Consider the following 14,221-nt stretch of genomic DNA (forward strand, 5'->3'; position numbering starts at 1 on the left):
CGGTCCGTGGTTTCTTATCTGTGTCAAATCAGAGTAAAGAATTAAAATCGAAATTTATATATCGACGGTCAATCAAACTCCATGAAACGGTAATTCCGTGCTCGCACACTTGGCTCAAATTAGCGATATGAACGAAGTTTTGTGAGGGTTATTATTATTTATATTATTTATTTATATTATTAATAATATTATTATATTATTATTATTTTATTATTATTTATAATATTCTTATAAATAATAACCGAATAAATTTTAAATCAGTGAAAGCTTTTCAAAAATTGTCATCATTTCATACTATATGTCAGCTTCAAGCCTGACCGTGTACTCAATGACATGACAACTCCAGAAAAAAAAATGCATTTTTTTCGGATGAAATCCATCGAAGGAAATCTTATTCATTTCACTGAAGCTCGTCGAGGAACAACGGCCATTTCGGATCCAGAGGGTATTCTGGGGAAGAGAATTATTATTTCATCTATATTTTCTACGTGCTATTGTTACTGACGTGAACTCTCGCTGACATTCGTCGCATATTTTGTTTTATTGCCCACGTTCGTGCAGCTCTGCCGCTTTTAATTGATTTAGATGATCCTATAACAGTTGTATCTAGTTTAATTGATTTATATTAATTATATAATTTTCTATTACTAGTCTATGAAAAAATCAAAATACCGCCAATATCAAAGTGTCTGATCAGAAATAATTCATGCTTTCGTTATAAGAAATTCAATATATGTGAATGACAATACCAGATTTAATTTCACGTTACTTCTTGGGGTAAAAATATTATTTTTCATTTTCGAACATGCTTTATCTGCAGTTCAAAGTTGTTATAAAGGTAAAAACACGCGGACGAGGGCGAGTCCAGCAGCACAACAGAACAAGGTCCACAGCATGAGACAAGGATCTTCCCTCTAGCAAGACTAGTTGGGCGGCAAGAGACAAGGGAATCTCTCCAGCAAGACTAGTTGGGCAGCAAAGGATTTTTTTCCAACCAAAGACGCAATCAAGAAAGCGAGTAAATCCTCTTAGCGGCGCACGCGTCTCCTTTAACGGAAAATAATGCCGGTCTCGCAGCACCGATACGCCTCTCCAGATTTGGACCCTGGTTGCGCGAACTTATAGTCCCGCATGAGCCTTTCCCATTGTTCTGCTTCAGCACAAAATCTAAACTTATTGTCTTGAAAACGATGCGAACTCATATTCTGTGCAATACCAATTAAGTTTTATAGTAGATTTTTGAAGCACGACTCATCATGCACCTGACCTTTAAGCTGATTCTGCTCTCAAAAAACAAAGCTGTTATGTCCTGAAACGCTGAGTTTGGGCTCAAATAGATTTGGCAACATTTATCTGAAATTACTTAATACCTTATTTTGAGTGCTTAATTCCTTCATTAACTGTTCAACAATCACAAGATTCATGTGCAGTGATGGAATGATATTTTTTCTCGTTGTCACCATGCAAATTGCAAGTACATTGTTTGTTTCTTGAGTAAATTTAGAGTCCATCATCAGTACATTGCGTAGCGAGGCTGCTGTGCTGCCAAATTTACAGTGCAGTAAATTATTTTTGCTTAAAAAGTTGTAGGCCAAACTTGTAGGCGAAATATTCTGAAGTTCACACAACTGCCCCAGTAATAATTAAGAATCTTGATCAAAATATCAAGATGTAATTGAGTTCCTCCATGTGAAGAGAACGTAGTGCCACAACTGATGAGTGTTTCCAAGCACTGTGAAGAAATTCAGCCACAACACTCTAGGCGTGGCTGGCATACATTGTGTAATTTAGGAGTGGTAATATATGAATAAGTTCACATATATTGGTCTAACTTATTTAAACTAAATTTTTTCCTTATTTTTAACCAATATTTTGTCTCTGCTCAAGTAACAAGGCTATATTGATCTTGAATATATAAATTAAACCAATACTCCTAGAATTCCACCCTCATTAGGATACATCATAAGAATAGCACACGTCGCTTGAATAGAATGCATCATTAGAATAATATACATTCACCGTAACAAATCGACCTAAGATGTTTCAATGACTGGCCGCATCACTTATAAAAATTGTATCAACATCCGTGCCAAGTCAACCAATGACCGGACGCTATTTGTAAAAGGCTGGACAGTATACCAAATGCGCACGACAATTGATAAATTGAAAATATTTCCAGATAAACTGTATGCAGAAAAAGACCAATCGGGTGTCCAAAGAAAGAGCTAGAGTTCGTTAAAAAGGTGACAATTAAAAAGTAATTAGGCGATCTAGCAATAAAAATCATAAATAAACACCTGAATACGGAAAAACCATCATTTTGTTCACGAATTTTAAAGTATTAAATAAAATATGATCCTGCCAGTATCGCACTCAACGTCTTACCCTGGCGCGCGGAGTCAAAACCACTAACTGGGAACTAGACGCCTGTCGTGATCAAGCAGCTGAAAACTTTTTAAATATTTTATTTACAGGCCTCTGGTAAGCAGATAATATATCTCCCAGCCTGAGCACAACTGGAATTTTTGTTTGGATATTTCGCATCACTGTTATACCTCTATTTCTTCTTTTCCTTTGTATCTAAAGGCGGCACCTCCATCAGCCTGCAATGCTATACATTAGCTGAAAAACTCCAACGTACCATAAATAGACGAGACGACACGACAGAGCTAGACGAGATTAATATTCATGGCCTAAATGCAAGTAGGAAGTTGGCAACCTACTATATAATACTCACTAACATGGCAGACCTTCACTAGAATAGAATACTCTCACCGGAATAGCAGACACTTATTGGAATAGCATACACTGACCAGAATAGGATGCACTTTCCAGAATAGGATAACCTCACCAGAATAGGATACAATCGCCAGAATGGGATCCAATCAGCGAATAGCAGACACTCATTGAAATAGCATACACTCACCAGAATAGTATACACTCACTAGAAAACGCGCGCTAGGATCGCAGACCTTCACTAGAATGGAATGCTAGCACCAGAATGTGTCGCACTTACATTGCCATTCCTGCCGCGTCGCACCGACGGGCACAAGTCATTTGCCAAGCAAAGACTTGTCTAGCTGGAGACGCATTACATAAAAATTTTAGTTTTCTCATATTTTGAAGTAGCATTTTCGCATATTACAGTTTACTGACAGTATTTTCGCATATTACAGTTTACTGACAGTATTTTTGCATATTACAGTGTATTGACCGTATTTTTGCATAATACAGTTTACTGACAGTATTTTTGCATATTACATACAGTTTACTGGCCGTATTTTTGCATATTACAGTTAACCGACAGTATTTTCGCACGCACAGTTTACTGTCCTTGGTATATTTGCACATTGCTGGTCGTCCAGAATATCTTGTTAATAATTGATGTTAACTGAATAATCCACGTACGTTAAGCCCTCCGACACTGACTCCCCTCCCTCCGTCTTGAATGAAATAAACCCGCTGCCTCATCCTGAGCATATAATCTCCGCAGCGCCCATTGAGCTCATCCAGAGCATCGCCCTCCATTTCTCCAATAATGAAAACAAAAGCGCCAGCTAAAGGAATTGTCATATTTTTCTCTATATTATCATTGGATGGCAGAATTCTGGTGCCGTTTTTCAAATGAAGCGGTTTTTACGGCAGGACCAAAGTTCCGTTTTATAGCGCGCATTTTTGAGCGCCCCAGCTTTCCTGAAATATTCACGTATAAAGTTTGAGTCATAAAATAATTAACGAGATTTAGCTACAGAAAACGCAAGACTAGAAGAGAAGTTTAAACTTGCCTCTGGTGGCTGGTGGACTAAAAAAGACTCGGAATTTTGCACTAGAGATTTAGACGAGAATTTGTTGCGTGGGAGCCGAGGAGTGTTATGGAAACATCTATCGGGAAGCTCATGGTTTCAAGGGCTAATGCAAATGTGGACTCGGGAGATTTAAACTCTCAAATCAAAGAAGATTTACGCCATTGATTCCGTGCAATTTCGAAAATGACAAAGATGCCTATCAGTAGCGACGCTTAAATGGAGATCCATAAGTTTCCACAACCTCAATTTGCACTTTGAGAAAATCAATCACGGTAAATAATTTTTATCAAAATATTATCCTTTTTGTCTAGTACTTTAGTTTCATCAGCTTAACCATTCGGGAAAAAAGTTTCCGGCATACCGTTCACTTTTGACGAGACAAGCAGCCATTCAAAACGAGCCTGCAAGGAGGCTAAATTGTCAAGAGGTGCCGGAAGTTGAACATAAACTCGAGAATTTCTCACCGGCAAGTAGCTGGGAAATTTTTAACACGAGGTTACTTTCTCATGCGAGTTTTAGGTTCAGCATTCTTTTATTTAATTGATTTTATTTTCACTGGCAAGCGTAAAGCATCATGAAAAATATTAATTTCAGAAAAAGAAGTAGGTGAATGTAGAAAGAAGTAGAGATGGTGAATAAAACAATCTGTCATCGCTAACTCATCTATTAACGCCTATCGGACATTTTGTGCTCAGGAACAGTTGCTAAAACCAACAAGAAATCAATTTATAATCATTCATTTTTATCTTAAGTATCTAACTTAAAATGTTTCTCGCACCCCTCACGTGCTATTGCAGTTATTCATTACAAAACTGAAATCGGATATGGAACGAAGGCATCGTAACGAGTGCACTAGACCATTTATAGTTCGACAAATTCACACTATTATATCATTTTAACGATATGATTGATTGAAGAAATTAAATATTTTATTTTTAACTTATGTACCGGTACGGTAGCTACCACGCACGCTCGGTTGCATAGCTGCACATCCTTAACTCACAGGTTATGCATCTCATTAAAAGTCAAGATCTAGTGTTTAAAATAGCATTAACTTTCAAAAAAAACATATGTTCGACGTGTTAAATAAATTCATTCTTCCCATTAAGTACATATTTAAAATATTACATTCGACGATATTTATTTCCATGCCTATACATGTCCAGCTAGCTTCACGACCATGTTGCAGGAGGAGGTAAGCCTGTAACCGCACCGACGCTCAACAGCCATTGCAACAACAGCGTCGTCTGCGTAGTCAACTTAGCGCAGTACTTGTCCTGACCTGACCTGACTTGTCTGAACGTTTGCCACTAAAAACAAGAACTGCACCTCGTCCTGACCATCCCGATGCCCGGGACGTTTGCCACCAACAAGGACAGCACCTCGTCCTGACTGTATCTCGTCTTTAATCTGATGCATGCGTACAGACAACAATTGATTCGTCGTCTAAATGTGGAATTTAATAAGACAAAATACTTCACTTAAAATCACTTTTTAAACCGTCTTCAAGCATTTGTTACAACCGACGAATGTATAGAGGTTTCTTTGTAAATCGTGACAATCTTATTTCATTAATTGATATCAGTTTTAGGAATGACTTAGTTATGCTTGTGAATATTCTGGCGACGACTGGCACAACATAGAATTCATCAGCTATTCAAATTCAATGAAATACGCACAATGGTAACCGGTCTACCTAGTATATCAAATACATTGTTTGAACCAAAAGAAGTTAAATCCACTGCACTAAGGTAACATCAGGTATATATTGCCTTATTTGATTCACCAGCTCACCTGGTCGCTTATAAACAATTGAAAACGCGAGATATTTGTGAACATGGCAGAGTTGCAACTAACAAACTATACAATCAGGAATGTAGTTAATAACTAAGCTAATGAGAAGTGAGCTGCAATAGCTATGCCTAATTTATAACAGTAAATTCATTGGTCAGAAAATAAATTCTTTTCTTATTCAGCCGATGACTCGAATCTATTTACAAGTATTTCATATGTACATGCTGTCGCCGGCAGTATGAGATGTGTGACTCAAGCCTCCAGCCCTAGAGTGCTTTTTCCTCATTAAATGGAGTTAGGCTCATTACTTTTACAACAATGAGTGGACTAACGGCCAATTCGTGCTGCATCACCGAGATAATTTTATCTGATACGCTATCGCTACTCGTGTGTCTAAAAAGCGGCCACAAATCATCACCGATTGCCATAATTTCAATAATAAATGGTCTCCATTTCATATTATTTAAAAACCACCAATAAAGTTGGTTGACTAAGTAAGTGCTAGGTTACCAACAAGTAATCTTTCATAATGACTATGTAAAGGCACTCGTTCACCTGATAAACCATCACGACTCAAGGCTTATGCAATAGAGGCATTAGAGCTTCAAATGCGCAGTAAGCTTTCATAAACGTATAACTATTTTCCTTTCAACGAAATTCCTTGTAAGACTTAATTATATTCTAATTATTAGCTATCACTTAAGCAAGAATGGCCTCAGGTTGTGCTTCACGTAACGTTGACGTAACATAATATTTCTGCACGTATGGTTCATGGGGAGATATCACAAAATTTTAATTCAAGTTCTCCAGGCGCTCTTCATCTAAATTTTGTGCCGCGACAGACACTTATAGGTCCTGATAGAAGCTAAGTTCATAAAAACTCTATCTTGTCAGGATAAATGTAAAAATAAATTTAAAAGTTCACATATAAATCTACAATACAATTTAAGAACCTTCCACGGAAATACATTAATATTTAACCTTGAAATGCCTTCACATAATCCTATTTGTAAAATGTGCAATCAATTTAAAACTCCCGTTCATTCCCCTGATACAGTGGCAAGATTTTCAAAAGTTAGGCACATATTTACATCATTACAGCTTTGTGAGAATAATCCGCCGAGTGTATGTCGAGGCATTACTGGTATATAACTTTATTGTAGGTATTGTATTATATAATTACCATTGTATTGTATACTATTGGCATTGTTTTATATAATTACTATTATGCAGTATTATAACTTGGATGTTCTTACACTTGTCTTTTTAGCCTAAGTAGGAAGGTGTCTCAAAAGTTGGACGGATGCCACTCATGTTCACACGTCATACACTCAGGAAATGAATGAGACTTTGTCCAAATAGCGATGCAATTTTTGCCCTTGTCTTGGTTGTCCTGACATTTTGGTTCAGAAAAAGGCGCATCTGTGCTACGTCCGCTCTCAACTTGTGCGGTGGTTAAAAAAATGAGGAACTATTTGGACCATATGGCTCCTTTATTTGTTTGAGTGTACGCGAACCTTTCCGTTCCACCGTGACCTCGAAGTCAAGTTTTGAAGCTAATTAAAACTGTGTCTCGTCGCCATGTGGTGACTTAGGCTTGCTTCTGTCGTATTTCTCCATGTTGATGACGTGTTCCTCGGGACGAGAAGGCGTCGGCGTCGTCGAGGATCTGGAGAGATCCTCCTCCTTGATGGCCGTGTTCAGCAGGGAACCGCTACTCGCTCCAGGTTCCTGCAAACGGTACATTAATGGAGTATAGCATAAAATAAATCAAAATAAAAAGTTGCAAACGTAACATGCCTTAATTTTATAAGTTTGAAATAGACCAAGTCATGCTGTTAATGACCTCACATTTAACTGTTTACAACTCGCGATATTCATTACAGCTTCCCGTTAACATTTCTCCAAGTTACATTGCAATATTCATTTCCTAAATTTCTAGACCATCTCAGGAGTTATTAATATTGACCTGCAAAAATTGTTGCAGGTCAATATTTTGAACTTTAGAGTTCCGTTCCTAATTTATCAATAATATCTAAAAATTACATTAATGGAAATGAAAGGCAATGCACTTCTGCTTTTGCGTTGGTCATCTTGAACCAGCTTGCCCAGGCGAAACTGCCTATCAGGGCTACGCCCGCTCTCCGCTCGTAGGTAAAGAAGTGTGTCGCTGTTTGAACAATATGATCCATTCATTATTCTGAGTGATACAAGCAAGTTGTCTAACCAGGGACTTATCGAAGCTGGCGCTCCTTCTGCTGGCGGGGTCACTGGCGGCAGCATTGCCCTCCTTCTGCAGGAGGTTGCGGCGTGTGGCCTCCGTCAGGGCGCTGCGGTAGAAGTTGTCCTCCTTTAGCGACGACCTCCGCGAGTCTGACGCCGACGCGCGCCTCCGTCCTGTCCATTCAAAATATGTTGCGTATATTTTTGTTAAAAATTCCCTGTTGTTAGTGGTACTAGAGAAGAAGCTAAAAGATTTACGAGTGAATGAATAAATTAACAATAATGAATGCTCTATGCATGTCGAAAGGTCGTTAAAATAGAGTCATTGCCGGGAGACAAAGAACAGAACGAGTCTCGTGTTGTTGTGTTGAAGAGAGATTCCTATTCTTATTATGCTTCTTGTGACCAGCTAATATGTGCTCGTAATGAAATCAAGGGAAAGCATTTGGAAGAAACAGCTCGTTCCGCGACAGGTGTGAATCTCTGCTATACAGAGCAAATAAAACCTGTATGCGTAATCAACTCAATCTTTTGAGTGATTAAACCATCGCTGATTAATTATTTAAATATCATACATTGTTAATCGATAAAGTTAATCGAACCCAATTAATAATTTCGTCTGATATATTATTATAAGCGTTAAGTGGGAACGAACAAGGGTAATGGTTCGTTTATGTTTCGTGAGCTCGGGGTTGCCGAGCTTACGAGATCTGTCAAGACCGAGCAGCGTCCGAGATCTGAGCTGCAAGTGGGGGTTCGAGCACCTCAACTAGCTGTGAAATTTCTGGACAAAATCGGTAAGGGGGCCGGGTGATAAAGAATTGGCTAAAGGCCAACATGGCCTAACAAAAGACGACCTCATGGGGTATATTTTATGTGTGTTATGTATAGTGTCTCAGCGAACACGCGGCAGTGTCTCACCGGACACGCGACAGTGTCTCACCGGACACGTGGTAGTGTCCCAGCGAACACGTGGTAATGTGTCATGGAATACGTGGTAGTGTCTCACCGAACACACGTTAATGTCTCACCGAACACACGTTAATGTTTCAACGAACACGTGGTAGTGTCTCACCGAACACACGTTAATGTCTCACCGAACACACGTTAATGTCTCACCGAACACACGTTAATGTTTCAACGAACACGTGGTAGTGTCTCACCGAACACACCTTAATATCTCACCGAACACATGTTAATGTCTCACCGAACACACGTTAATGTCTCACCAAACACGTGGCAGTGTCTCACCGAACACACGTTAATGTCTCACCGAACACACGTTAATGTCTCACCGGACACACGTTAATGTCTCACCGGACACACGTTAATGTCTCACCGGACACACGTTAATGTCTCACCGAACACGCGTTAATGTCTCACCGGGCTCGCGCACAGGACTGTTGTGGACGCTGTTGCGGCGCCCGACGTAAGGGTTGGCAAAGTCCGGTCCATCATCGCCGGTCTCGTCGATGCTGAAGAGCGACGACTGACTGTTGCGTCTGTGGAACACGTCGTGCACGGACGGCTTCGTCGGGTCACCTATCATGTCTGCAGCATCAGGATCATGGTTATCGTGTCTGTAGCATCAGGACAATTATCATCTTATCTGCAGCATTAGGATAATTGTTATCTTGTCTGCAGCATCAAAACAATTGATTAATGTCATTTAATGATGAATGATGTCATTTAATTATTTAATGATATCATTCAATGATTTAATGATATCATTTAATGATTTAATGATGAATGATTAATGTCATTTTATATTATCAGTGAATCGTGTTCTCTTCTTGAAATTTCTGTAAACTTATAGCAGCCGTTCACACTTAACTCTGAAGATATGAATTTCGCTGGCCACAACATCATCATCTTTCTAATCTTGTAGGTAGTAGATAGCAGGCCAATTATTCCTACATATGGTCATTATACAATTCAAATTTATGATCACCTATGAAAAAGGTCACGTTTCAGCAACTCCACCCACGTACAGCGTAGGTACGTACAGAGATAAGTACGGACGAAGGTAGGTACGTAAAGAGATAAGTACGGATCGAGGTAAATAAGGTAGGTAGTTACGTACGGAGATCAGCAAGGTATATGTAGATACGCACGGAGGTGAGTAAGGTAGTTAGTTACGTACGGAGATAAGTAAGGTAGTTAGTTACGTACGGAGAAAAGTAAGGTAGTTAGTTGCGTACGGAGAAAAGTAAGGTAGTTAGTTACGTACGGAGAAAAGTAAGGTAGTTAGTTACGTACGGATATAAGTACGTACGGAGATAAGGTAGGTAGTTAGTTACGTACGGAGAAAAGTTTGAGTGGGCGAGTCAGTGTAGACGTAGTGCTCGTTGTTGGCCCACAGCGGGTGCTCGGCGTGACGCGGCTCGCCGTCCACGGCGTCGTCGTGCGCGCGTTTCCATGGCAGCAGAATCTCAGCCATGGTGGGCGTGTGCTCGTTGTCTGCCCGCGATATAAAGTTTAGCTAATAAATTTTAGCCATAAATTAGAGCACTAAAAAATAACAAGTTGCATCTTGTAGAAGTGTTGAGATTTAATTCTTCTATTTAAGCTCGATGTTTTGTAATGTGTGAATATCTTTACATCGGCAATAAAGCATCGGGAACAGAAAAACGGACCCATTGTTTTTCCAGCATAGCGAAACTAATAAATTATGAGTTTTTTTTTATGAAGCATACATAATTCTTGGCTCAAATGTAAATCATCATATTAATTTGAATAAATAATAAAAATTGGTTCCACATTTTGTGAATGTACAAGTCATGCACCCTTCAATGAAACTATTTCATTCATTTAAAAAATTCAAAAGAGATCTCTTTTTTCCAACGAGTTAACATGAATGAATTCAGATGTGCCTCTTAAGATATTCAGTTCTCGCTTCGTCTCGTGACGCCATTATAAATAAATGATGCTAACTGGCATCATCGGCATGGTTTTTGTGACGTCTGCCTCCTTGCATGAAATTTATTAGAAATTCATATATTAAATAAGAAGGAGAAATCGCCGCAAAGAAATACTTCGTCTAATAAAAAATTTATCAGTTATACATAACAGGCAATTTTCCACTTGCTTATTCATCTACGTATCAATGACAGTTAAACTCCTGAATGTAGGATAACCCAATTTGTATCATGTATTTCATGAATATTCGCATTGCTCTAGAGTGCAGTTCGTTGAACATATCCAAGTTTTCTTTTGCAGTTTGCTAGGACATCCTTCACATCCTTCATTACTTTTGAATATAACTTGTATTGCATCATAGTGTTAAAAATTGAGAAAAAAATTAATTTTAATTGCGGTATTCCTCAATTTATTATAATGTTGGAACTCACTGTTGTCGATGCTAGTGCGGCGCTGAACCTGAAGGCCGCGCGTCGGAGGATCCACTAAAAAGAAATTTTTTCGAGTTAAACGGGGAACTGAAGTAAAATAGTTATCAAAGAAAACTAATCTCTACAGAAGAATGTGCAGAAACTCAAAAAAAATATTGCGTTAAAAACGAAACATTTATAGAAGAAAGCCAGGATTTACCAGAGCTGCTTACTAAGTTTACGGACTTTAAGGTATGCAGAAACAGTAAAGTACGAGAGAATAACAATTACAATTGTGCCTTGTAGGTGGTAGCTCTACAACAACACTACAACACGGCAAAACTTTCCCACCTCCATGCTGCAAGACTGCCGAGCTAAATTCATGCAAGGTGTTTATGCTGATTACTAACCTTTGCAAAACCTTGCCACTACTCGAGACTTGTACACCTGACGTGGACTACGGTTTTTCCAGTTACATCAATAACCATAATTTTCTTTCAAACAAACATGGAGGAAAATTTATTTTGCAAGCCTACCAAGGATATAATATTTTGTAGGCACGCATGTAAAATACTGTAAGTCTGCAGGGTCGTGGCCCCATCACGTATATGTTCCATTTACCTATAAAGTCGCGCTTCCAAGGCAGCGTCGTCTCGGCCAGCACCGGACCCTTCACTGACATCCTCTTATATTCCTTGCCCGCCACTGCAGCGTCACTCGCCGTGATGTGCAACATTCGTTCAGTTGACGTCACACAATACATAACATCACAGCAACACATAGTACATTGCAACATCATAGCAACACACAGTACATTGCAACATCACAGCAATACACAGTACATTGCAACATCACAGCAGCACACACCACATCTCAAGGACAGGCAAGCAGCAGGTCGTCAGGTCGAGACCAAGAACAGACATGCACGCAGAATTTCGTTCGGAAAGCGCCAAAACTTGAGCAAAGTTTCATAAATGACGTTGAAGTCGAAATTTTCACGCAGTCGACGATAATTGAAGGTTGTAGTTCACATGTTCACATTAGGGTTGGGGTTCACATTAGGGTTGGGGTTCACATTAGGGTTGTAGTTCACATTAGGGTTGCAGTTCACATTAGGGTTGGAGTTCACATTAGGGTTGTAGTTCACATTAGGGTTGGAGTTCACATTTGGGTCGCAGTTGACATTAGGGTTGCAGTTGACATTAGGGTTGCAGTTGACAACGAGGTGATGTAAGAAGTTTCATTTGATGTCAAAAAGAAAGTCCACGAAGACGCCAAAAATATCAAGGAACCGGAAAAAGAAAATAAATAAAAAAAATTAGATAAATTGCTATATTAGAATCGCAGGTAAATTATCGTAAGTAATATTTTAAAATATCGCTTTATAACTTTAACCCTTTGTGAGCTGACGGAACCTCACGTTCCCAAGCCATTAGGTACAAATAGCAGACGATGGTAAATATAATAGTAGGCAAGGGGTTAAGCAAACTAACATTTAAACTCTAGCAAGAGACGAGCGCGTGAGCTGCATTGACTTCTCATTCGCGTAAGCAGTTCCTACGTGAGTGAATAAGATCAAAGTAAATATATATTTACTTAAAAAAGCATCAATGCCCAGTATGAAATCTCAAAAATATTTTTGGGACTGTAGTTCAGGACAGTGTTCCCCATCATCAAAATATGGAAATAAACTGGCTATTGGAGATCAAAGCAGCCAAAGCGTCGAGGGCGTTATATATACACTCGTCCTGCATGCAAAACACCACACAAATATCACATAGCAACTTCAGAGCATACAGTTTTTATTTAGATAACTGCTGCTGCCGGAACTACAAAGTCTATATTGGGAATTTAACAACAATCTGGACGTTTTTGAATGTATAGCACTGACAAAAATTACAAATAGCATGCTTCATCGGCTGCTTCTTTCGTGGATTTCTTTGTAATTTCATTGCATGTAAATACACGCCATTACGAAAATGCTCATGAGCGTTACAATAAGCCATGAAAATTTCTGTATAGTAAAAAGGGTCTTTGCCACTGTCATTAGCCTCTGATACTGCAGTACGATGCACTGCTACATGTTCGCTGCCTCATGCACTGCAGTATTGTACACTGAAAAGCCAACACTGCATTTGCCACGAATATCTCAATATTGTGGCCTGATACTGCAGCATTGTACACTGAGACCCTAACACTGCATTTGCCAATACAATCTCAACAATGAGGTCTGATACTGCAGCATTGTACACTGAGACCCTAACACTGCAATACAATCTCAACAATGAGGTCTGATACTACAGCATTGTACACTGAGACCCTAACACTGCATTTGTCAATAATATCTCAATAATGAGGTCTGATACTGCAGCATTGTACACTGAGAACTCAACACTGCATTCGCCGCGAATATCTCAATATTGTGGCCTGATACTGCAGCATTGTACACTGAGACCCTAACACTGCATTTGCCACTAATATCTCAATATTGGGGCCTGCCTGGTACTGCAACATAGTACACTGACTTGGCCGGACTCCATTATAGGACGGAGGGTCGGTGTCGTCGGGCTGGAAGGCAGGATTGTCTCTCATGCCCTCGGCCAGGTAATCTGGAGGTGGTAGGTGCGTCGTGCAGGTCATTAGTGGAACGAGGAGGTCATAGGTGCGTCAAGGAGGTCATAGGTGCGTCAAGGAGGTAATAGGTGTATCAAGGAGGTAATGAGTCATGCACAACAAACTGGTGCGTGGACATGCGTAACTACAGTGAGCTTCAACGATAGTGCAAGTAACTTGGTTTCGATGCTAATTTACTGTGAATTACAAGAGTGAAAACTACAGTTTGAAACCATTTAAAAAAATTTTTACTAGAACTGTGATAATTTATGACTAATTGTGATGCAACAGCAAGTGCTCAGAGTAAAAACGGTGGTATAAGCGCCTTCGTTCAAATTAATCCATTCACCTGGGGCGATGGATCTGAATAATATTTGACTAATATTAAAAAATTAGGCTCAAGAAAGGAATACAAGCTCATTTCTGTAGTCTCTAAGTAAATTTATTATTCCAGTT

The 14,221-nt window shown here is 39.3% G+C and overlaps 1 protein-coding gene across 1 annotated transcript in view; it reads right to left on the reverse strand.

The window, feature by feature from the left end:
- Nucleotides 1-4,454: 4,454 nt before the first annotated feature.
- Nucleotides 4,455-14,221, reverse strand: part of LOC108676318 (sodium/hydrogen exchanger 3) — a 67,823-nt gene continuing 58,056 nt past the window's right edge. The window contains exons 13-19 of the mRNA XM_018164379.2: nt 13,678-13,761; nt 11,774-11,857; nt 11,174-11,227; nt 10,128-10,283; nt 9,207-9,374; nt 7,828-7,997; nt 4,455-7,331 (exon numbers count right to left, since the gene is read on the reverse strand). Coding sequence (XP_018019868.1) covers nt 7,161-7,331; nt 7,828-7,997; nt 9,207-9,374; nt 10,128-10,283; nt 11,174-11,227; nt 11,774-11,857; nt 13,678-13,761 — 887 coding nt within the window. The 3' untranslated portion in view covers nt 4,455-7,160. The remainder of the gene's footprint in view (nt 7,332-7,827; nt 7,998-9,206; nt 9,375-10,127; nt 10,284-11,173; nt 11,228-11,773; nt 11,858-13,677; nt 13,762-14,221) is intronic.

The sequence above is a fragment of the Hyalella azteca genome, unplaced genomic scaffold, assembly GCF_000764305.2.
Source record: "Hyalella azteca isolate HAZT.00-mixed unplaced genomic scaffold, Hazt_2.0.2 contig5826, whole genome shotgun sequence".
NCBI classification, from domain to species: domain Eukaryota; kingdom Metazoa; phylum Arthropoda; class Malacostraca; order Amphipoda; family Hyalellidae; genus Hyalella; species Hyalella azteca.